Raw genomic sequence first — 23300 nt, 5'->3', positions numbered from 1 at the left:
AGTGAGCCAAAAAGCCAGGTCATCTCTAACTGGATGCAGGGACCTCCCGGGACTGGCTTTGGGTTTCTGGCCTGTGAGCAGTGCTTTCTCTTCTGGCTTCTAGAAGCCCCCTAGCAGGAGAGATCAGACACCAATCACCATTCGCTCATTGCTACCATCCCTGATAAAAGTCCTGCATGATGTCAGACTCCAGAACCCCCTCTCCTTTCTTCTGGCTGAGAAAATTGTTAGTTATCTGGTTATATCAGAGTGGGAGTGTGTGGCCAAGGGAGAACCGATGAGGTTTGGGCTCTAGTTTAAAAATCTGGAAATTGGGAGTTCCCTGGTTGTTGGGTGATTAGGAGTCGGTGCTTGCACTGCTGTGGCCCGGCTTCAATCTCTGGCCGGGGAACTAAGATCCCGGCTTGTGGCCAAAAAAAAAAGAAAGAAAAGATAAAAGAGACTGGAAATAGACTGAAGTCAGTGGGCGTTCGGCAGGAAAAGAAAGCTGGACCTACCAGCGAAGAGGTCTGCTCTAGTCCTAGTTTGTCTGCTGAGGAACGGCATCCCTCTTCTTCTCTGGAAGGACTAGACATGTCCTTAAGCCCCTCCCAGCTTCGTGAGTCCTGTTTGCAAAGGCTCCGTCTCAGCACCCCAGGCCCGCGCTTGCCCCCCCACTCTTGCCAAGTGCGCAGCAACACGGGCACTGTCTTCCTCCACCTCCAAGGGAACTTCTGAGAATTTCAAGCTGACCAGCTGTGGGTCCAGACCAGCTGCCTCCTTGTGGTTCGTGAGGACAGTACACATGGGCCTCTTTGTTTGGTTAAATCTCTGGTGGGGTTTGGCCAAGAAACCTGACCAGGAGGTAGAATGTTCCCAAATGCCAACCAGCAGGGAAATGAACAAAAACAGGGGCTCAAGGCCGTATCTCTGGCGACAGCCATGCTCACGTGGCATTTGTCGGCAGGTGATTAGGACGACTTGGGATGGAAAGCTAAGCCCTGCCCCCCACTTCCGCCCATCTTTAATTGAGGAGTGGTTTGAAGGGACAGGCTCTGGAGCGCATAGTGGACCAGTCACTAGCCTGGGGCCGGCTTATTGAGTGAACTCAGGCCTCCTCTGACATCTCTTTTCCATCTGTGGAGTGGGGACGATGGTGGTGCAGGGAGGTTAGCAGATGGTCCCTAAGGCCCCTGCAGGCTGGAACCTTTGGGGACTCTACCCTGGGTCAGGAAGGATAGTCAGGGACTCCAGCTGTGCCGGGCGACCCCCCAGCCAGGGTCAGCGTGAGTCAGGACAGGCGTTTGGCCGATGTGACAGGATACCCGAGAAGGCGGAATCAGACCAGAATCGGACCTGGGGCTTTGTGGAGGCACAAATAATTAATGAGGAGGGAAGGACCCAGCTGGGGGAGGGAAGGAGGCCGGGAGGGAAGGGCCAGGCACCTCCTTGGCCTCATACTCAGAATTGCCAGAGGGTGGCGCTGTAGGACAAGCAGCCGAGGAAACCTGCTGAGAGCCACCCCAGCGTGGCCCGGGAGTACACAGAGGCTGGGGAGACTCCAGGAGAGGGTGCAGGTGTGTTCCCAGGGCATCTGTCACAACCCCCTCGAGTCCCACAGCGCGCGGTCTGCCTGCTTCTGAGGCAAGAAGCAATCGGATAGACAAAAGAGATGTCCCGGCGCTTTTTCTGGCCAAGTCCATATTCTCCCCCTTGGCCCAGTCCTTGGAAAAGCAGGCCTGGAGGGACCACTGAGCAGGGGGGCACCTTGCTCGTTGCCATAGCAGAATCGCTCACTCTTCTGTGGATAGAGCCTAACTTCAGGTCCTTCGGGAAATTCTGTGTCCTGACGTGTCACCCCCCGCCCTTCCCACTGGGGATTTCAGAACAAAAGAGTGGGTTCGATTCCAAATGTCTTGACCTTCTCGATGCATCTGGACACAAAGGCTTTGAGCATCCTGCCCTCTGCCCTGGACCCCTCACAGAGTTCCGGCTGTCCCTTTGCAGTGTGCTTTATTAAAAAGAAGAAAATAATAATTCGCATTCATCTATTGCTTAAACATGCCAGATCCTGTGCTAATCACATTACACACATTCTTTTTTTTAAATAAATGTATTTAATTATTATTATTTTTTATTTTTTGGCTGCGTTGGGTCTTCGTTGCTGTGCGGGCTCTCTCTAGTTGTGGCGAGCGGGGGGCCGCTCCTCGTTGCTGTGCGCATGCCTTTCATTGCGGTGGCTTCTTCCGCTGCAGAGCACGGGCTCTAGGCACACGGGCCCCAGTAATTGTGGCTCGCGGGCTCTAGAGCGCAGGCCCAGTAGTTGTGGCGCACGGGCCTAGTTGCTCCGCGGCATGTGGGATCCTCCCGGACCAGGGCTCGAACCTGCGTCCCCTGCATTGGCAGACGGACTCTCAACCACTGTGCCACCAGGAAGCCCTATACACATTCTTGAATGTAATCATTATCTAATTTCACTTGATGAAAACTCTGGGTGTGTCAGGGTCCTGTTTCACAGATGAGGCACAGAGTGGTTAGGACACTTTCTTGGGGTCACACAGAAATTACTTAGTGGAGCTGGGTTTCATGCCCTTGAATGGCTACCTACTCAGTGGCCAGGCCCCTCAGGCTCGGCCCTGCTCCCTCACCGGGGTCGCTCCCCCCAGGGGTCAGAAGGCTGCAGGGTGGCTTTAACAAAGACCAGTAGGGATGCTTGTCTGGTTCGTGGGGTGGGAGGGGAATGTTAGGCCCTTAGGATGGGGTGGGGTCTGTCAAGGCCCCCCACTGAACCAGATTCCTGAGGGGTTGGTAATGTGTGTGGCATTTTTATGGAATTAGCTTCTGAGGAGCTGCAGTGAGTGTGTGCGTTGGGAGTGGGGAGGCTGCTCAGGAAACTCGCTCAGATCTGTAGTCACCAGACTCGGTGTGTCTCCCGGCCTAGGCTGATGGACAGTCCCCGCCAGGTCCTCAGCCTGTGGTCAGGAGCCACAGCAGACGTTCAGGCAGCGGGTCATTCCACAGGCCCTTAGGTCTGGGCCCTGGGCCCTTAGACGCCTGATCCCACGCCACTTACCTTCTAGAAGAGGAGACAGGCGATAAGCAGGGGCTCATTGCTTTGCCGAGAATAACACAGGCTGGTGTGGGCTTAACTGAGGGTTACTCCAGGGAAGGCCCTTTGAGTGGGGGACTCGTTCATATCTTTCTCTTTTTCGGCCACACCGCACGGCTTGCGGGGTCTCAGTTCCCCGACCAGGGACTGAACCCAGGCCACGGCAGTGAAAGCCTGGAATCCTAACCACTAGGCCACCAGGGAACTCCCTGAGTGGGCGACTTGGCTTTTGAGCGAAGATCTAAATGACAAGAAGGGGTGGGCTGGTGACAAGCTGTGGAGAAGGGATTGTGGGCAGAAGCAGGAAGGCGGTTCAGGAACCTACTGCAGGTCTCCAGAGAGATGATGAGGGCTCGGAGAGACGGGATGAATCAGGGTATTTTTGGAAGTAACGTCGATGGGCTTGTTGATGGATTGGATGAGAGCGTGAAGGCAACAGAGTCGTGAAGGTTTTCGTCTTCAGCATCTGGGTGGTCTCAAGCATGAGATGGGAAAAAAGGAGGGAGAAGCAAGTTTGGCGGAAAGAAATCCAGAGTTTTGTCTTGGCTGTGTTGGATTAGATGAATGCCGGATGCTTGAGTGGAGACATCCGGGGAGCAGCTGGATAAATGAGTGTGGCATTCTAGGGAGGGCTGTGGGTTGAAGGTCAGCGATGGACTTTGCACAGGTGCTGTCGCGATGTCTGGGAGGTCATCTCCCTTAAAGAGTCTGCGGTTTTTTCTCACACTGCTCATAGGTTTACTAGCTTTCAAATAAAGGCACAGGAGGAAGATGACAAAGAGCACTTTTAATTTAAAATAGATCAGTATCTAATTTGTGGGGAGAAGCCAAAGGACCTGCAGAAAGATTGATGTGCAAAGTGCCCCAGCCTGGGTGCTTTCGGCCCCGGAAGTCTCTCTCTTTCGGGAGGGGGCGGGGTGACCTTCCAAGGTCAGTGCCTGTGGAGGAGCCCATCTGGGCCCAGCACTGAGGAGGTGAGGGCCGCTCTGAGTAAGGAACGTGGGCTCTTCCTGCCCTCAAAGGTCCCAGAGAGATGGTATTGCCCTGGAGAGATATCAGGAATCCCAAAAGGAACCATTAAAACTCATGTTTGGAATATGAAAGGAGGGCTTTCAAAGCACGGCGGCGCTGTCACACTTTCTGCAGCAAATACAGGCGTTGTTCTTAACACTTGAGGGCAGAGCCTCAGAATCGCCCCTTAGCCTGGAGTCTAAAATCTGCCTTGGATTTTGGGCTTCTCTTATCAGGTGAGGGCTTGAGAAGAGAGGGTGGGGGGCCTGCAGGAGGAGGGCGGTCCCTAAGTGGAGGGTCACTGGGGCTTAAGGGAAGCGAGTGTGGCTAACTCTAAAGAGGGGGCTCTTACCAAAAACGATCAAACTAAGACCTGAATCTGAGGTCCTGGCCGAGGCAGAGCCTGCAGAACAATGGGGGACTGTCTTATGTTAGTTGCGGCAAGAAAGGTGAGTCCTTCAGGGAATTTTCTACTGTGTCAAGAAGGCTTTAGGGGTGGGTGTAGTTGCCCATCCGCAGGGTTCCCTGGCGCACGGCACACTCTTCCCGGTGGGCTTTGAAGGCTCTCTGGCGATGGGCCTCGGTGGGGAAGGTATCGAGACGGGCGCCCACCTGTGGACAGAGGGAGAGAGGGTCAGTGGGCATGAGTGCTCGGGGGCTCGGCCTGGGGGCTCCCGTTCCTTCCCTGGCCCGCCCCCTACTTCCATCTTAGAGTAATAATAAAAATCGCCGTCAGAGGGAAAGAAGTGAAGGGAAAGTGCTGTCCTGGTGCTGTGGGGTAAAGTGAGGGGTGACATGGGACAGGGGTGCGAGAGCAGGGCTGCCCGGTGCCCTTGTTTGTCCTTTTGTCCAGCTCGTTGCCGGGACGACGTGTACATGATAAATATCGCCTGCCGGGGACTGGGGTCCCCCGTGCAGTGGGACCTCACAGCCAGCATCATCCTTCACGTGCTGATTCTCCACCATTAAAACCCCAAACAAGCCGCCCTCTCCAAGGGGGGGCTTCCTGGCACGGTTGGCGCTCCGTCACCGCGGGACCATCTGAGGCCACCCCGCACTCCAGGGGCCAGCACTCAGTTGCGCCAGAACCAGACCCAGATTCAAGGAGTGGGGGGCCTCTGTCGTTAAAATTTTATGCAGTCGGCATTTTGGCCTGCCCTTGCCTCTCAAGAAATGGTGGTGAGTGGAAACCTCTCCTGTCTCCTGGGTCGGTTACCCCACCTCCAAATGCCAGAGAATTCCCGTAAAATGGTATTTCTCTTTTAGGATCACTAAGGGAGGCACGGGGTAGAAAGGGTTCAACCTTGCTTGTTTATTTATGCAGCTGTTCATTCATTCATTCACTCGCCCGTTCAAGCCACACGTATTAACTGAGCACAGCTCTGTGCCAGGCACTGGGGTACCGCAATGAATGCGAGGGACTCACTCTTCCCGGGGGAGGGGGGGCAGACGTGGGCGATGGTTACACAGCTGTTTCATGAGAATCAGTGCAGTGATGGGGGCGTCAGTAGCACAGGTAGGTGGGTTTACCCTCCCTGGAGTCAGGGGCCTCTCTGGGGAACAAGGGGAGGCTCGTAGGATGAGCAGGGCTTTCCCAGGCTAAGGGGGCCACGTGCGTGCTGGCCTTGGGGCGCCCCGCAGCTCAAGTCCACAAGGCGACATGGTGGCCCAGATGAGGGTCCGCAGGAGCAGCTGAAGGCTCTGCTTCAAGATACGGCAGGACCCATGGCCAGGATGGCCACAGGCTCTGGTGCAGGACCAGGCCGGGGGTGCCCTCACCACCAGGGGGGACGGGGTTAGCTGAGACCACAGAGCTGCAGGCAGCCTTCCCGTGATGAAAGGTGAGAGAAAAGAAAAACTGGGAGAGGATAAGGTATTAAAAGGAAGTAGAGGGAAAACTTGTAGGGAACGTCTCTGTGCTCTGCCTCCCACACTCTGGCCCCCATGGGAGGAGCACAGGGGCCTGGGGGGAGGTCATGACCCTTAACCAGAGCTTGTGGCCCAAAGTGGTTTCCTGACAGCAGAAAACGCAGAGCTGACGTGGCCTCCTGGGTCCTGCATCTGCTGCCTCCCTCCAGACCTCATCAGACCCCCCCCCACAGTCCAAGGTCTGGGCCACGGCTTAGGGTCAGTGAGACCCAGACCCCAGGTCCAGGGGGCCATGCTTGCCATCAGGGGAGAGCAGGCACATCAGGCCACAGGAGGGCACAACAGAATCCGACCTGACCATGTTCATTTTACAGGTGAGGAAACTGAGGCCCGGAGCAGAGTTTGGTCCAGGGTTGGCCCCAGAGGGAATCAGTGGCAGAGAAAATCTGCCTTAGCACCCACTCCCCACTCACTAACTCCTGGGCACTAAGTTCTAGACTCCTTCTGGAATATTCTGCCTTAGCTGCCACTCATGCTGTGTCAGGGGAGTGGGGGGACTCCCTGAACCTCACTCATGGGGTGAAAAGGGGGTTGGGGGCTGCAAATGCTTATGAGAAACCCATAAAAAAAATCAAATGGTGATAAGTAGATTGGGTTAGTTATTCCAGGACATAAAACTGCATCCTTCACTCTCTGGGGGCTGTGGAGACCCTGGAGACCCTGCAGAAAGCCAGGACCCTCTCCTCTGGGAAAATAAGTACCCACAAGTCCTAACGTACAAAGAGCACAAGAGATTCATGGACGCTTTGCAAGTGTGGCGGCATTTCTGGGAGCCATCCCAGCTCCGGCCTCAGGTTTCGGGTTTCTGGGATATACGTCAGGATCATCTGGGGCTCTTGTCACCGGGGCAGGGCCTGAGGCCAAGCCCAAAACTCCGAGTCCACCCGGGAAGGCCCTTCCTACAGTCACCGAAGCCCCACCCAGACCCAGGCTCCATGCCTGGTGTCAGCTCATTTCAATCAATCATACCACGATCTTGTTCTCAGCTCAATCTCCAGTTGCAGAAAAATTGCCAAGTGGCCTCACAGACGTTATTGAGAAGAGAGAAGTTCCAATACACCGTGCAGGAGGGAAGCAGCCATAAACAAGAGGCCTTTTCCAAGGTACGTCTTGTATCCCCTCCAGCACGGGGTGGGGATTTTTACACAGTGACGTGATTTTCCTGACACCCGTGCTTCCCGGAAGGCAGATAGAGATGCTCGGTGAGGCCTCCTGGGTACCCCGGCTGATTTAGATGCCCAGCCGCCTGGGCCTCTTAGACCTCCATGGTCATCTGTAGCATTCAGAGTGGCAATAGTTCTGTCCCTAGGGCCCGGCCACCAGTCGTTCTTAACAGGGAAGCACAGCTCTGCAAGACCACATCTCTGCAACTCTACACGTCCCTCTGTGGCTCTGGTAAAGGGTTGAATGGTGACCTCCCCCCAAAAGCTACATCCACATTCTAACCCCGGAACCTGTGAATGTGACCTTGTTTGTAAAAAGGGTCTCTGTAGATGTAATTAAGGGTCTTGTAATGAGAACAGCCCAAATATTCAGGTGGGCTCTACATCCAATGACAAGCATCCTTGTAAGAGACAGAAGACACAGACAGAGGAGAAGTCCACCTGACGACAGAGCCGTAGGTGGGAGTGACGCAGCCAGAGCTTGGGGACGCCAGGAGCCACCAGTAGCTGGAAAAGGCAAGAAAGCCTTCTCCCCTAGAACCTTCAGCGGCAGTGTGCCCCTGCTGACACCTGGATTTTCTCCCCTAGAACCTTCAGCGGCAGTGTGCCCCTGCTGACACCTGGATTTTGGAGTTCTGGCCTCCAGAGCTGTTGGAGAATAAATTTCTATTCTTTAAACCACTATGTGTTTGGTAGTTTGTTAGGGCAGCCTTGGGAAACAAATGCAGCCCTCAAGCCATTCCCTGAGTAGTTCAGCTCGCAGGAATGCTGGGTGGTGCTGACGGTGGGTGGTGTTGATTCGGTGCTGACGGTGGGTGGTGCTGGTGGCCGCAGGCTCAGAACTCACTCTCATCTCCTGAGGAGGTGGAGGACCCAGGCCGTAGGGCTGCTCAGCTTAGAGGTAATCAGGTTAAAACCAGCACACAACTAAAAGAGAACCCTAGGAAATATTTCCTTTTCTGCAATCTCCCATTACTTAGAAACTTTGTCAAGGAAGAAATATTCATCCATCCATCCATCTGAAAAAGTATTTATTAAGCACCTGTGTGCCAGGGATGGGGAAGAGCCGCACCCTTTGTACTTTGGCATATTCCCAGCTCCATTTTCCCCTGGTTTTCCAAAGGGGTGTTTTGGGCATAGGAGGTTCACCCCAGTGACTGACCACACACATTCTGACACCTACTGTGTTCTCAGCAGCGCTGGGCTGACGTGCGGGAGGCCAGCGTGTCGTATGTGGTCTCCGATGTCGCTGGAGTCCCATTCCTGCTGGACTCTTGCGGAGTTAAGTCATCCCGGGGGTGGATCCAGGGGAGCTTAGGTGAGTGTCCAGCCCCAGAGCCCTAAGAGGTGGGGTCTGCACCTGCCCTGTTCCCTGAGGACAGCCAGTGCCTGACATGGGGCCTGGCATTCAGGAAGTGTTGAAACAAAGTTGGAAGAGTGAACAAATGAGTGAATGAATGAATGAGACAGTGAAGGAAGGAGGAGGGCAGAACTCACCTGGCCTCGGGTGGTCAAGGAAGGCTTCTCAGGCCAGGTGGGCCTGGAAGGATTGGGATGAGGGAGGTGGAAGGGAGGTACGGCAGGGGAAGTGGTGTCAGCAGAAGGAGAAGAGGGGTCGTGTGTGAATCTGGAGGTGAAAACCGACGGAGATGCTTAGCTGCTGGGGCTGGTCGACTCTCCTGAGAGCTAACTCAAGCAAGAGCCTACTCCCTGCCCTCATGAGATTGTCCTTTAGAAAGAGAAGGGAAAGGGGCCCTATTCTGTACCCATGAAATCCGCAGAGCCCCAAGCAGAACATGGGAGTCCACGGAGAGGGGCGTTCCAGCTTTCAGAATGCCCAGAAGCAGGCGCCCTTCTGCCGCATTTGTTCCGGAGGCTGGCGACTGGGACCCTCAGGCTGTTACAGTAACAGACCTGCCGTTTGTCAGGTGCAGTGCACTTATTTCACGCAAGCCGCAGAGTATCCAGACGTTGTCTCCATTTTACAGATGGGGAAACAGGGGCCCCAAAAGGTTAAGTCACTTGCCCCAGGTCTCAGAGACCCAGAGCCGTGGGACTCCTGGCCCCAGATCTTTACCGATAAGCTCCACTCTCTTAATAAATGCTCAGGAAATGAGGCAAGTGAGAGGCACTGCTGGGAACGGTGTGGCTCCCATCCTGCACGCACGCATGCACGCACGCACACACGCACACACGCACGCACGCACGCTCTCTCCTCCTAAAATAGCGGCTCAGCCAGAGATGAGGGTCCTAATTACAAGTCAGGCCTCAAGCGCTTGTGGTCACGACCCTGTGGACCCCCGGAGTCAAAGGATGAAGAGCTGTGGAGCAAAGAATTCCTTCTGAGATGCTTCTAAATTAAGCCATCTGCAGTCTGTCTCCGCCTGGAGCTAAGAAATTGTAACGGCTTTGGCAGGAGACAGCTCTGCTGAATGGAGCTGAGTCGCTCTTAGGTCAGTGCAGGTAAATAAGAGGTGAGCGCCACCGGCCCACCAGCAGCCCTGGGAGCAGGACGGGAGGGGTGGCGAAGTGCAGACTGGGTGCCCGCACTGCACAGTACACCCTGGGGATACGCTGGTGAATAAGGCAGACCCACACGGGCCCTGCAAGATGGCCTGGGAGGTGGCCGCTGAACACATTAGACATGTAATTGTTGAATGGTAATTTAATAGGACTGTGGACTGGGGAATTCTAACTCCATCCGGGGCGCAGGAAGTTCTTTCTGGAGAGGATGGGAGAGCTCTCCAGGGGAAGAGGAAGGCAAAAGTGTCCTAGATGGGAGGGAACAGCCCAAACCCTGAGCAAATTTGGGCAAATGGGAGGGAATGAAAGCCAGTCAGTGTGACTGGGGGACAAAGATGAGGAACGAGAGGAGGTGGGCGACTGGCACACCTTAAAAAAGATTTGCATCCAGCACTCGTCCTAAGATGGTAATCCCCTCCCTGGATAACACCCTTTGCCTCTCTGCAGCCAGACTGGAATAAACGAAGATTCCCAGAAACCTGGGGTTGGAAGAGACCTCGGAGATCACTGAATCCAACTCTCCCATGATACAGATGGAAAACCCAAGACCCAAAGGTGGGAAGCGATTCTCCCAGGGTCTCCGTGGTCCCGGGCAGAGCTGACACTAGCTAGCATCGCCTTTTCCTGAGGTCCACGCCCTGCCCACTGTGGGCCCCACGCCGCCCCAGGGGATCTAGGTTCCTGGATCCCAGTTCCCAATTCATCTGAAAGCATCTGTGCTTTTCTGATCTACTTAAAACGAGCCAACTTTTCATCTGATTGATGCCCTTAATGGTGCCTTTGACATTTCATTAATTTTGCTCTTGACTTCCTGGTTTCCTTCTTTGAAGTTTCTCTGTTGTTCTTTTTCTAGCATCTAGAGTTGTCTGCTTAGCTATAATTACCTTTTAATCTTTCTTCTTTTTTTCTAGTATTAACATTTATACAACATAGCATTGGCAACTGTGTTTCCCTCTACATTTTATCTCATCTCACAAGCTTTGAGTTACCTTTATTTTTGTTCGGTTCTCTTTTCATCTAATCTCTATCAAATTTCTGTTTGGATTTCTTCTTTGGTCCTGAAGTTATTTATAAATATGGTTTTAAATTTCCAGGCAATTTTGTTAGTTACGTTTGTGACCGATTTCTAATTTAATTTCTTTGGTGCCAAAGTGATCTGCGTGAATCAGACCTTTTGGTATTTGTTGAGTTTTTATGCTTGTTTGAGAAGTCTGATCCACTTTTGACAGAAAATCGCTGCGTGGGATAAACTGGTGCCGCTATAGAGAAGGTGCCCATGTGATCTGGGTTAGGGGATAAGGTGTGACCCTTGCCCTTTCATCTATGTGCTCATTATTTCACTTATTGAATACTTCCTGAGTACCCACTGTGTACCAGACTCTACACTAGGTACCATGATTCAGGGAGAATTTAGAAAGCCTCTACTGTCAGAGAGCCAGGAAACTAGTAATAAAAGTATGATCGCACAACTAATTATTCGCTTGTAGTTGTGCTAACTATTTATTTATTTCTTTGGCGGTGTGGGATCTTAGTTCCCCGACCGGGGATTGAACCCTCACCCCCTGCAGTGGAAGCACTGAGTCTTAACCACTAGACCGCCAGGGAAGTCCAGTTGTGCTGACTATTAAAAGAAGCACCAGATTCTGTAAGAGCTTATAATACAGAGAATTAAAAACTCAGACTTTGGGGCCAGAGGAGACTTCCCGAGGAAATAACATAGAAGCAGAGACTTGAAGGATAAGGTGGGGATGAGGTGAGGGTGAAAGGGGTGCTGCAGTCCCACGGCGACCAAAAAAAAACAGGCAGAAGGGATGAACAGGGCAGCTCACGGAGGGGAAATCTGAAGGCCAGCAAACACGGGGAAAGGGGCTCAGCCTGAAGTATGTGATCAGGGAACAAAGCAAGAAATACCGTTTCTCGCCCGTCAGATTGGTAATAATAGTCATAAGTCCGACAGTAGAAATGGGAACTTTCATACACTGTTAGTGACGGTGCTCATTGGTACAACCACTTGGAGAGAGATTTGGCTTTAGCTAGAAAGGCTGCAGCCTATGAACCCACGAGTCCATGTTTAGGTACATACCCTGGAGAGACCTTCAAAAAGGTCCACCAAGCGATGTGTACAAGAATCCTCGTTATAACATGACACAAAATCCTGGAAACGACCACACGCCCATCAGTGGGGACTGGATATACGAAGGTGGTGAATTCATGCAGTGGAATAATCGTCCTCCGTTAACATGACCGCTCTAGAGAGGGCCTGTCCGACGAAAATGAACAATTCAGTCGCTCTGTCACGCAAACTGCGTTCCAGGGGCTTCATAAGCCCGTGTGCCCACGTGGGCTACTGCGTTGAGCAGGGCAGCTGCAGAACACGCCCATCGTCACAGAAAGTTCTGTTGAACAGGGCTGCTCCAGGCCCAGCTGAGCCGAAAACACAATGTTGCATGGGAAAATTTCATTTACAGATGGAACGTAAGCATGATGCCATTTACGTGAAAAACGTAAAACATACAAAACGATCCCCTGTGTTGTGCAAGCTTGTGCATGAATCTAGTTAAACGGAAAGAAAATGGGAGGAAAGAACGTGCCCGGAAGTCATGCCTGGCATTGCCTCTGGGAGGGAGGGGGTGACAACAGGGAAGCAGAGGGTGCTTGGGTTTTATCTGTAAGGGAGTATCGCCTTTTTGTCTTTTTAAGATGAAAACACAAGAGGTGATTTTCAAACTGCGTTTTGGAGAAGTGACACAGGGCCAGAGGTCTCTCCCCCCACACACCTGCAATTGAGAAACAGTTCCTCTGTTTTACGAGAGCTGTTTGTTGGAGATTTGTGTTTGATTCCATTTGAATCCGGAGTTTTGCTGCCAAAAGGAGTGTCACCACCAGTGGCGTGTGACTTTGGCTGTGCCCCCCAGCGGGAGGAACCCACCCACCAGTCAGGTTCACAAACTGAGCAGCTTTCCCACGATCCTCCCGACGGGGCAGCCGGGCCAGCTGCTATCCAGACCTCTCTCATGAGCCTCACCGTGGTCCCCCCACTGGACCCCAAGCCCTCCAGTGCCAAGTCTGGGGGCCGAGAAGGCAAAAAGGTAGGATGTGAGGAAAAAATAGCCGGATTAAAAAAAAAAAAAATCTTCCAAAGAGCTAAAAAAAAAAAAAAATGACAGCTATAGAGATTTTAGTTTAGTTTTTTTTTAAGTGACAACCGCTCAGGTGACTGGGAGAGATTTTGCTTTAAAAGATTGAGGGGCTGTCTCCTCTAATGAGAGGTACTTGAAAATTATGGATCAGTCCCAGGTCAGTAATTTCTGCCAAGCTCGGGCAGCTGGAGGTCAGAGGCCCCGTAGAACACAAATCCGTGCAGGATGTCGGCGGGCACGGTGGGTCCTGGGCTCTGATGTAGCAGGTCTGTCGTGTAAGTAATTAACGAGGGTGGCAGTCTCTCCTGAGACATCTGGTCCCCTAAATTGTTATTCTGCTACCGGCTCCAATTTCTCTGTGGTCCAAAAATAGACACAGCAAGGACACAGGGCCTGACCCGCCCTGCTGACACATGCTGTGTTTTCAAAGAACATCCAAACCCGGGCTCAGAAAAACAAACATCCTGCCTGCCCACAAGGTCTAACGTGGGACCTCGGGGTACCGTGTCAGGTGAAGGGGGGAGAGTGACGGCCCCCCAGGTGAGGGCTGGGGGTACCACCCTCACTTGACAAGAGAGGAAACTGATTCTCAGGATGGTTAAGACACTGGCTCAAGGAGACCCAGCTACCAAGCGGCAAAGCCAGACCTGGGAACCAGGTTTCTGCTCCACTGACTGTGGAGTTCTTGAGGCTTACTGCGGCAGAAGAAAAGAGAGTCATGCGTGTCTTTGAACATAAGAATCGTTTTGCTATTTCTAGAAGCCAAACAGTATCTCTAGATCATTCCCAAGGATTAGCTAAGGCTAGTCAGCAGCAGTTGAGATCAAAATTGAACAGTGAACCTGCTTGCCAGATGCTGGTAGATAAATAATAGGGTAATACCAAGGTGGGGTGTTTGAATTTTCCAAAAAACTCCAGGTTGGTGCCCACCTCTGCTTCTTCAGTGTCTACGTTTAATAGGCTGCAGGTAAGCGAGAGTCATAACAGCTCACTGGGGAGGCTGGGGACACACAAGACCCTCCCTCACCATCTGAGGCTATTTCTCGGTGCCAATTATCCCCCTGTTCAAGGCTCCAAAGACAGAATCTGGGCGATGAGTACTCGTCTGACTCAGGTGGGCTATTTTTTTTTCAAGTTTTTTTTTTTTTAAACAGCTCTGCTGAGATAAAATTTACCCTTTTAAAGTCTATAAATCTTTGCTGTACATCCGAAACTAACAGAACATTGTAAATCAAGTATACGCCAATATAAAATAAAAATTAAGTTAAAATTTAAAAAAAGGAAAAAGAAAAAATTTTTCTTCCAAAAAATCAAGTGCAAAAATCAATGATTTTTAATATATTCATAGGGTTGTGTAAACACCCGCATAATCTAAGTTTAGAAGATTTTCATAATCCCCCAAAGAAACCTGGTACCCTTTGGAATCACTCCCCATTTCCCTCCTCCTGGCCCCTGGCAACAACTATTCTACTTTTTATCTCTATGGATTTGCCTGTTCCGGACATTTCCTAATGATGAAATCATACAGTGCATGGTCTTCGGTGACTGACTTCTTTCACTCAACATAACACATCCTCAAGGTCCATCCATGTTGTAGCGTGTTTCACTATTTAATTCCTTTTTATTGCTGAGTAATATTCTACTGTACGGTCTACCGCATTTTGTTTATCCATTCATCAGTTGATGGACACTTGGGTTATTTCCCCTTTTTGGCTATTATGAATAACGATGCTAGGGACATTCGTGTACAGGTTTTTGCATGGATGTGTGTTTTCATTTCTCTTGAGTATACACCTAAGAGCAGAATCGCTGGGTCACATGGAAACTCTGGGTTTAGCCTTTTGGGGAACTGTCACAGTGTTTTCCAAAGTGGCTGCACAATTTTTTAATTCTCACCAGCAATGTATTAGTGTTCTGATTTCTGTGTCCTTGCAAACACTTGTTATTGTCTTTTTTTTATTACAGCCATCCTAGTTCTTGGGTACGAAGCCGTATCTCACTGAGGTTTTGATTTTCATCCCCCTAATGACTGATGACTTTGGGCATCTTCCATGTGTGTATTGCTGATTTGTGTCCATCTTCTTTGGAGAAATATCTATTCATGTCCTTTGACCACTTAAAAATGTGGGTTACCTTTTCATTACTGAGTTGTAAGAGTAATATTTATATTCATAGATGCAAGTCCCTTATGGGATATCTGATTTGCAAACATTTTCTCCTCTTCTGGGGGTTGTCTTTTCACTTTCTTGATAGCATCATTTGAAGCACCGAAGGTTTTCATTTTGATGAAGTCCAATGTATCTATTTTCCTTTGGTGGATTATATTTTATTTCCTTTTACATAAAAATCATCTTGATGTAGCATAAAAAGGCAAGGACTTTTAGGATCCTTAGCAGTTTATTTAAATGGCCCGTCTAAGGCAGGGATGGCAAGTAGGCTGCCCTTCCCGTGATGGTGGCTGATGCCCATGTTCTGTCATAAAATATTCTCAGGCTGAATCTAGGCTCATGAAAAAGTGTGCGGTGATTGATTAGCAAGGTCTGCCATGGGCGTGGAAGGGAGAGGGTGCCCCGTATTTGCTCTAAGAGGATCAGAACAGAGTCTCCCACGGTAACAAGGAGGAACAAAGACTCAGAACCCCTGGGAGAAGACATCCATGGGTTCACCTGCCCTTAACTGTCTCTCTCCCTCTTCAGGCAACCTCGGGGCACCCTCACCTGGGAAGACCAGTGGGTAGGTTAGAGTGAGGGGAGAACACAGGGATTGAAAGAGGGGAGTTGGAGCAGCCAGCGCGGACTCCCTGGAGTCTTGTTATTTATAGAGCGGCCCCCATTTGGCGTGGGTGCAGGAGCCGAATAAAGACTAACACACGCTCCCATAGTCACCCCACAGGGGACGATAATACGTGCCACTTAGAAAAAATCGCTTCTGCTTTTTTAAAAACATTAAATCCTCATTTAGGATGCAGGGCGGAGAGAAAAACCTTGCTGGTGATGGCTTTCAATGGGGCCTGTAAGAAAAGAGTGAGTTCCCTGTGATGAGGTCTTGAGTGTAGCCCTAAAACCGTCCTCAGGACCACGTCTACCTCAGCCCATCCTTTTGCCCAGCACGTCCGGCCCTGGCTGGGCTGTCGCCCCCAGGTTCTGGGAGTCCACCAGCCTCGAGGCGCCTCCACCAGAGCTCCACCTGGGAGGCCCCGAAGCCGTCGAACCATCCGTCCTCCCTGCTTTGCATCCTGCGTTCTCTTTGAAACACCTCAGCCCGAGAAGGATGTCAAGCCAGTAGCTGGTGTGTGGGACCCAAATGCAACTAAGGGAGAGAAAGACCCCTTCCCGTTTCCCCGTCTCCACTTCAGAGCCCCGTCCAACACACACACATACACACACACGCACACACACACACACGCACACACACGCACACGCACCCCAGGATGCAAATGATAACCGCACAGCCATCACTTGTGAAGCTTGACAGAAAATAATGAGAAACACTAAATCTTTTATAAGGTCAACACTCGCCTTAGCCGAGCAGCTGTCAAACAAGAAAAGAATTTAGCGCCGGAGCCACGAAACTTCCATCGGCTCATTAAGCCCAACAGGGCCCGGGCCTGGCGTGGCGGAGGAGACGCGGGGCCTTCCGTTTTGTGTCAGTAATTTGCAGTGGAGAAGGAAGAAGAAACAGCCAGCGCCAAAGGGGCCTGGGGGGCGGCTGGGGAATCGTTAGTGCGCCAGGAGCGGCCTCAGCTCCTAATTGGAAGCATTGGGCATTATCAACGGAGGATTTGCCTCAGTTCCCTGACAGCTCGTGGGCCCAAAATGATCGCCCACTTGTCAGTGTAAAAGACCATTAAAAACAAACCATTTTGATTTAATTGGAGGCGGTGCACCATGGGGCCGGGTGAGGACGCTCGGCAGGCCTGCTCACCCAAGCTGCGGCCCCTTCTCCCTCGGTGATGGGCCCGGGGGCTGGGCTGGGGGGAGTGTGTGTTTTTCCAGACTTTTCGGCTTTCAAAAACCGTCTGAGGAAGGAGTGAATGGGAGACAGGAGGAGGCTTCACAGCGAGGCAGCGAGGGCTGTTTTCAATGGGGTTGTCAGCAAAAGCACCGTGACAAGCGGAGCTGCCAGGAAGGGGTGGGGGAAGGTCTCCCCTTTCCTTTTCAGAGCCCAGATGATGGGCACCGGCTGGCATTATTCTTCTGGGAGGTGGCCCAGAGGCTTTCGGCTGGAGGGGCTCAGCCCGCGAGGGGGCAGTGGGCGGTTCCAGCGGGATGCTTCGCGCGCTCACCCCACTTAGAAATATCAGGATATGGAGGGTCACGCTGGACTCGAAGCTCCAATGGACAGCAGGACTTCTTTTACTTTAATGGACTTCTCTTATTTTAAACTCAAGGAAGAGCTAAGGAGGGGGTTAGGGAAGGAGATGTGTTGATGGAGAACCTTTGTGAGTGGGGTGGGCCCCAGAGGCTTGGGCGCTCACCCCATGGAGGCCGCAGTGATGATGATGCCTGCTTGAGAACTCCTCATCGTCTCAGAAAGAGGAGGCCACTGGCTGTAAATATTAACCCAAACTCCCGATCCGGGCGGGGGCCTCCGAGCACACGGAGCATCTATCTGCTTGTAGCTTTTGAGTCAGAGGGTAGACTCCCCGACGCCGCGGACTCTATGTTCTCCATGTTGATACGCAGTATCGTGCTAGCTGTGGGCACTTGATAAATATTAATTGGTGCCTGCCAGACCTCAGAGAGGGCTATATATTTGTATATTAATCTCACCCCCGTCCCACAAGCGGCGATCTCATTTGCTGCCTACTGCTTCCCCGTCAAGACAATGCCTGCGGGAGCGCGCACGGCGCTGGAGAGCGTCTTCGGCAGAGCGAGGGGGAGACGCACCAGCCGATCTCTTCATAAACTTCTACTGTTCATTGTGATGAAGGATCAAGCTGGGAGGAGACACCAGATCCCTGGCGAGCATCAAATTCCAGAGTTTCAAATTTTGCTGCTGAAGTTAGACAATGGGGATTCCTTAATTACTTTCTCTGGAAATTTACCTGACAGTGCTTTCCCAGGTAGCACAAGGTGGTTATCCAGGCGCTCAGTTCCTCAGCTGACAGAGTCTTTGATTTTGTGCTTGGCTGCAAATTAAGTCCTTTGCTGAGCCGTCCGTGCAGTGCCCGTCAGTGCCGTATCGCTTATTCATTTTGGCTGTTGAACAACTCCTGTGTTGCTGCCAGGGAAGCCGGGGACATACTCGGCTGGGCCGTGTCCATGGCCCATTGGGGTGGGATACACTGTGGTGGGGCTTGGTGTCGTCTTTCCCCTTTTCTCTTATTAGAATAATGAGCAGGAAGAATTTTTTTCCAGTATCCTTTAAGAAGGAGCAGACTCTTTCTGTGGTTGACAAGGCTGACCCTCTCATGCCACAGATAGGGATATTAGAGTTAGGTGTCCTCAACTAGACAGCAAGGATGCTGATGCCACGTTCCAGACACTGTTCTGGGGAAATGCCAACAGACAGGGGACCTTACTCGACTGTTAGGGGCGCCCTGTGGACATTCAACAAATCCTGGGTGGATGGATGGATGGATGGATGGTTTAGGAACCTGGGATAAGGCAACAGAGCCCTTAGAAACGCCTCTGAGATTCACGCATCCTTAAAGATCCTCTCCATCTCCTTTGCTCAGCTAAATCTCTAAGTATCAATAGAAGAGGGGTTTTATTTTCTGCAATATCTGTACCCACAATTTCGTTCAAAAATATGTAGAAAGGCAGTTCAAGTTGACAAATCTTCTGTGACTGTGGACAGAGGTAGGGAATGCATACCGGGTGGCAGAGATCACAGCACCTGGGCAATCCACTGTCCCTGCAACACAGGGTCCCACCTATCGACATTCAGAACGCTGCCCCAAGGAACAATCCAGAACCTGGACACTGAGGACAAAACAGTGTCTGACCTCAGGTATTTGCAGGGCTGTCGCTTAGAAGGGGAAGCATGTGGCTCCATGGGGCTCCAGAGGGAGAAACACAACCCTGAGGCGGAAGGCTGAAGGAGAGAGAGGAGGCAGACTTGGACTGAACTTGAGAAGGAAGCTGCTGTGGACTGAATCATGTCCCTCTAAAATGCATATGTGAAGCCCTACCCCCCAGTGTGATGGTATTTGGAGGTGGGGCCTTTGAGAGTAGTTATACTTGGGTGAGGTCATGAGGGTGGGACCCCCATGATGGGATTAGTGCCCTTTTAGGAAGAGATATCAGAGAGCTTGCTTTCTCTCTCTCTGCCCAGTGAGGTCACAGCGAGAAGTGGCCATCTGTAAGCCAGGAAGAGAGCCTCATCAGATCCTGACCTGTTCAACAGACGACAGCTTGCCTCCAATAGGACGTTTCTTTCTGAAGCCCCAACCTGCTTTATGGCAAATGTATGGAAGGGCACAGCCTGCGTTGGGGAACATGTGCTTTAACCATATCTGTGTAGGAGGAATTGACATTGACCCAGGGAGCCGGGGAGCTGCTTGTTGAAAACGCAGGCTTGGTGGCTACCCCAGACCCACTGGATCGGGGTCCTGGGTGGGGCCCTGGAATCTGCATTTTAAACCTCTCCTCAGAGGACCCCAGGCACAGCCAAGTCTGAGAACCATTCATCTAGAGGAGCAGATGGCAAAGCCCCGTCCAACCCAGAGGTGTTACTGCTCCGTGACCTTCCCCTGGCCAGGCCCGAGCCAAGTGCTTTGCACGCACAGTTCACTTGATGCCCACTTTACAGATGCAGATGCAGAGGCAGGCCCGAGGCAGGATGGCACCTGGCGCATCTGTGTGGTTTACGAGCCCACAGGCTAGGCCCTCCTGCTGGGCTCTGTCTCTGCCTCAGGCCTTTTGATACAGCAAGCCTGACCCCCCACCCCCCTCCATCAATGGCCTCTTTCCTCTTTAGCCTTGGGGCCAAGCTGCCATTTAAAAGATGCTCCGGGGTTTTGTCAAAGTCTAAAGGCTAGCGGGGCAGTGGCGAGTTTCGTTTATTGCGAGGGCTTAAGTCAGCCAGAGCAGGGCTGGCCACGACCCTCTGGACACCTATAAACACCCGAGCTCCTGACCGCCCTTCTCTTTCCTTCCCAGGTCCTGCATTTAGCCCCCACTGGCCCCTGACCTCAGTTGCAGGTCCTTGGTATTTATCGACTCTTCCAGGGCCTGAGGCCCGGAGGCAGCCAGCCAGAGGGCTCAGCCACCACCCGACCCTTGTTAACTGTGACCCTTGGGGCGCGTGACTTGAAGCCTCCAAGCTTTGGTTTCTGTGAGCATTGACACCAAACGAGACCATCCATCGAGGCCCCCAGCCTGGCCTCTGAGAGGCGCTTGGGATGTGTGAGCTGTCGGGTGTGGCTTTTGTGCTGTCATCTGGGGGCGCCGTCTTCTTGGACGCCCTTCCCTCTGCACCTCCAGCCAGTGAACTTTGGTCCAACTACCGACATTGTTTGCACTGCTAAGGCATCATTTCCCACGCTCTCTTTGAGGAGAAGAAGGGAAGAAGCCAAGAAAACATCCCCATCATCTTCCTTCCTCTCCGACGTGTTATGTTCTCTGATGCCCACGAACTTTGCATCTCTGAGGGAAACCAGGGAGGCTCTGTGTGTTGCATGCGGCTTGTAGATAAGAAGATACCGGCCTCTGGATTCATCTCGCCTGCACTTCTGACAAACCGCAGTTTGAATAAACCTTGACTTTATCCAAGTAGATCATCGAGTGTTGTTTATCTGCGGGACCCTCCTGCTGGCCACGTGCCAGGCGGCTCGGACCCCATCGCTCCTGCAGCCTCAGTGCCTGGTGACAGAGGCTGACAAGTGGGGACATGTGGAAACGAGGGAGACGTGGAGGAAGTCATTCCAGAGGTGGCAGACGTTAACCCGAACTCCTTCTTAAGCCCGGGAGATTCTCTTTAGATCATGGGGGATTTATTCTCTTGGGGATGAGCTGGGAGAAGCAGTTGGGGACCTGGCAAGTCCTATCAACTCCCAAAACTCAACATGAGATTCTAGCTATCTCCAGAGATTAGAAATAGATGCCTGATGTCAAAACAAGCCGTCTTAGTCTCTTTTCTGGTTGATTTTCAACACGAAATTGGAAATATTTTCACACCCAGTGGGGGGTGAAGTGCTTTCTGGATTAAACTGAAAATTCCCAGGGGTGCCCGACAGATTATGGGGACAGCCAGGCTGGGGGTGCCCAGATTGCAGGGCTGTTTTGTTACAAGTGCCAGCTCCCACATCCCACAGGATGCCTGCCACCTCCCTCCATGACCCGGGTTCCCTCGGACTTCAAGATTTCTCCAGCTGCACCAGAAACTTTGCCGCCATCTCCTCTCCCCACCCCACCCCCCTCCCCGGCCCCTTTTCCTCTTGTCCCCACCCCCAGAGCTTCAGCTCACTGGGATTTTGAGCAGCAATGTCACCTCGTGAGCAGGTGCCTAAAAATTCTGTCTCTCCGAGGTGCCGGATTATGTAAAACCAATTAAGCCCCTGCTTTTATTCCTTCGGCGAGTCAGCCCTTCTGCATACTGATCTGACTTATTAGGGGAGGGGGGAATCTGTATTTAGGGAAGAAATGTCAAGAGCATCAGAGCCTCTGAATCATTCTTCCTATTGCCCTGTGTGCTCTCAGTGCCCTACACGGCAACCTGGGAAGATTCTTATTCTGAGGCAACAGACCGACGGGATTCTTAAAATACATCACTGGTGCAGGGACCTCAGGGAGGGGAGGGGCAGTCCATCTGGAATCTGCCCTTCCTGGGTCTGGAAGGAGTGACTTTGGGGCTTGAGACACCCGTGCAGAGAACGGTCCATCTTTAGTTGAACCGTGCGGGCCCTTTGGAGAGGTGGCGGCAGCAGGGTGGACGGGCTGCGAGCCCGCCCTGGGGCTTTAACAGAGAGCTAACTTTCCAGCCAGCTATGATTTGTAAGAGAGCTTAAAGGTGGGAAAGAAAATCCTTTTCTTAGATTCACAGCTTTCACTAATCAGCTGCGTCTCTGGGCGTCACTGCTTGGCTGACTGCTGACGTTTTTTTCCCTACCGTCTCCTGTTCTATTAGTGAGTCAGGGGCCCAGGAGACCCGAGGCAGGGTTAGTCTTCCACAAAGAGAGGAGTCTGATCCCAGCGTTCAGAGCACAAGAGCTTGTAAATCAAACTGTTAGCTTAATAGCTTGGGCCATTATTCTAAAGCAGTGGGGCTGAACCCAAAAGCCAAATGAAAATATAGTCAATTTGTTCATACTTTAGTGACTGAATGACTATGTAATGTCGGTGGGTATCGGGGCTGCAGAGGAAAGGTGAGGGCTTGCGGGGAGAGGAGGAGTGTTCGGGTTGAAGTGGAGACCCCGAGATGCTTGGGCAAACCCCCCTCTAAAATGGATCTTGGATCTCCAATTATAACATGGACTTGGCCGTAGAGATCCAGACTCCGCAAGTCAGCCGCTTTCACGACTGGGGCTGAGCGCCAGCCTCTAACCTTTATGCCTGATGGAGACTGAACAGGAGAAACCAGGCTTGGCCGGCAGCATGGGGAGTGCTCGGTGAGTCGTAGGGAGGAACAGGGCTGAAAGGGGCTTGGGCACAGGGACAGGCACCCTGGGGAAGGATGTAGAGTCCCCATCCTTTAAAAACATTGAAAAAAAAAAAACCTTACTGGTTTTGTAAAAGTTACAGGAACTCATTATAAAAATGGAAACAATGCAGAGAAGAGCATCAGAGAAAGTAAAACAGTCTCCAGCTCACCCCAGGGATCCCAGCTGCCGCTACTCGGGGCCTCTCCTTCCGGACGTCTGTCCTGGAGCATAGACCCCCCTGCGTGGTGTACGGGTGCCTCCACGCAGACGGGGTCACGCAGCACAGGTTCTTTCCCCCAATAATATGTGGGGAAATTATTATGAAAGTGGGGAAGGATGATTAAAGTGTCGATAAGTACAGACTGAAGTCAATATTCTCAGTGGCTGTATAATATTTCATGACGTTGTATATTATCTCTGCGATACCTGTGTAATATCTCCCAACACGTACCTAAGCCATTACTTGCCTGCGATGTCCAGCCTTTCACCACCGTCAGTGCTGCTATAATATTTAGGGGCACCCGCCCCTCTGTCTTTGGGCTGTTATCGCTGGCAGTCTTTTTGTAAAGAGGGATAAACCGTCTGTTTTTCTTGATTTCATAGGAGACCATAGAATATATGGTTCTGATTGGGTCACTTTTGAGAGCAGAGGGGGTGCTGTTACTTAGTCTGCCTCCCAACCAGACCCAAGGAGGGCTGTCCTGGGTGAGCTGGGATGCCCTGTCCCCCCCGCAACCCCAGCCGGGGACACAAAAGGCAGAACAGGGTGGACCAACCCGAGTCTGCATCGTGCTGTTGCGGTTCTCGTTGTGGGCAGTCATCCCCACCCCCGAACTCGGGGCTGCCAGCTCAGGTTGACG

The 23300-nt window shown here is 52.0% G+C and overlaps 1 protein-coding gene across 1 annotated transcript in view; it reads right to left on the bottom strand.

Moving 5' to 3' along the window:
- Window positions 1–4516: 4516 nt before the first annotated feature.
- CFAP77 (cilia and flagella associated protein 77) overlaps window positions 4517–23300 on the bottom strand; it is a 136737-nt gene continuing 117953 nt past the window's right edge. The window contains exon 7 of the mRNA XM_079927541.1: window positions 4517–4711. Coding sequence (XP_079783667.1) covers window positions 4589–4711 — 123 coding nt within the window. The 3' untranslated portion in view covers window positions 4517–4588. The remainder of the gene's footprint in view (window positions 4712–23300) is intronic.

Source organism: Stenella coeruleoalba (assembly GCF_951394435.1).
Source record: "Stenella coeruleoalba genome assembly, chromosome: 7".
NCBI classification, from domain to species: Eukaryota; Metazoa; Chordata; class Mammalia; order Artiodactyla; family Delphinidae; genus Stenella; species Stenella coeruleoalba.
Note: the sequence above shows the minus strand (reverse complement) of the source record. Positions and strands in the feature narration are given on the sequence as shown.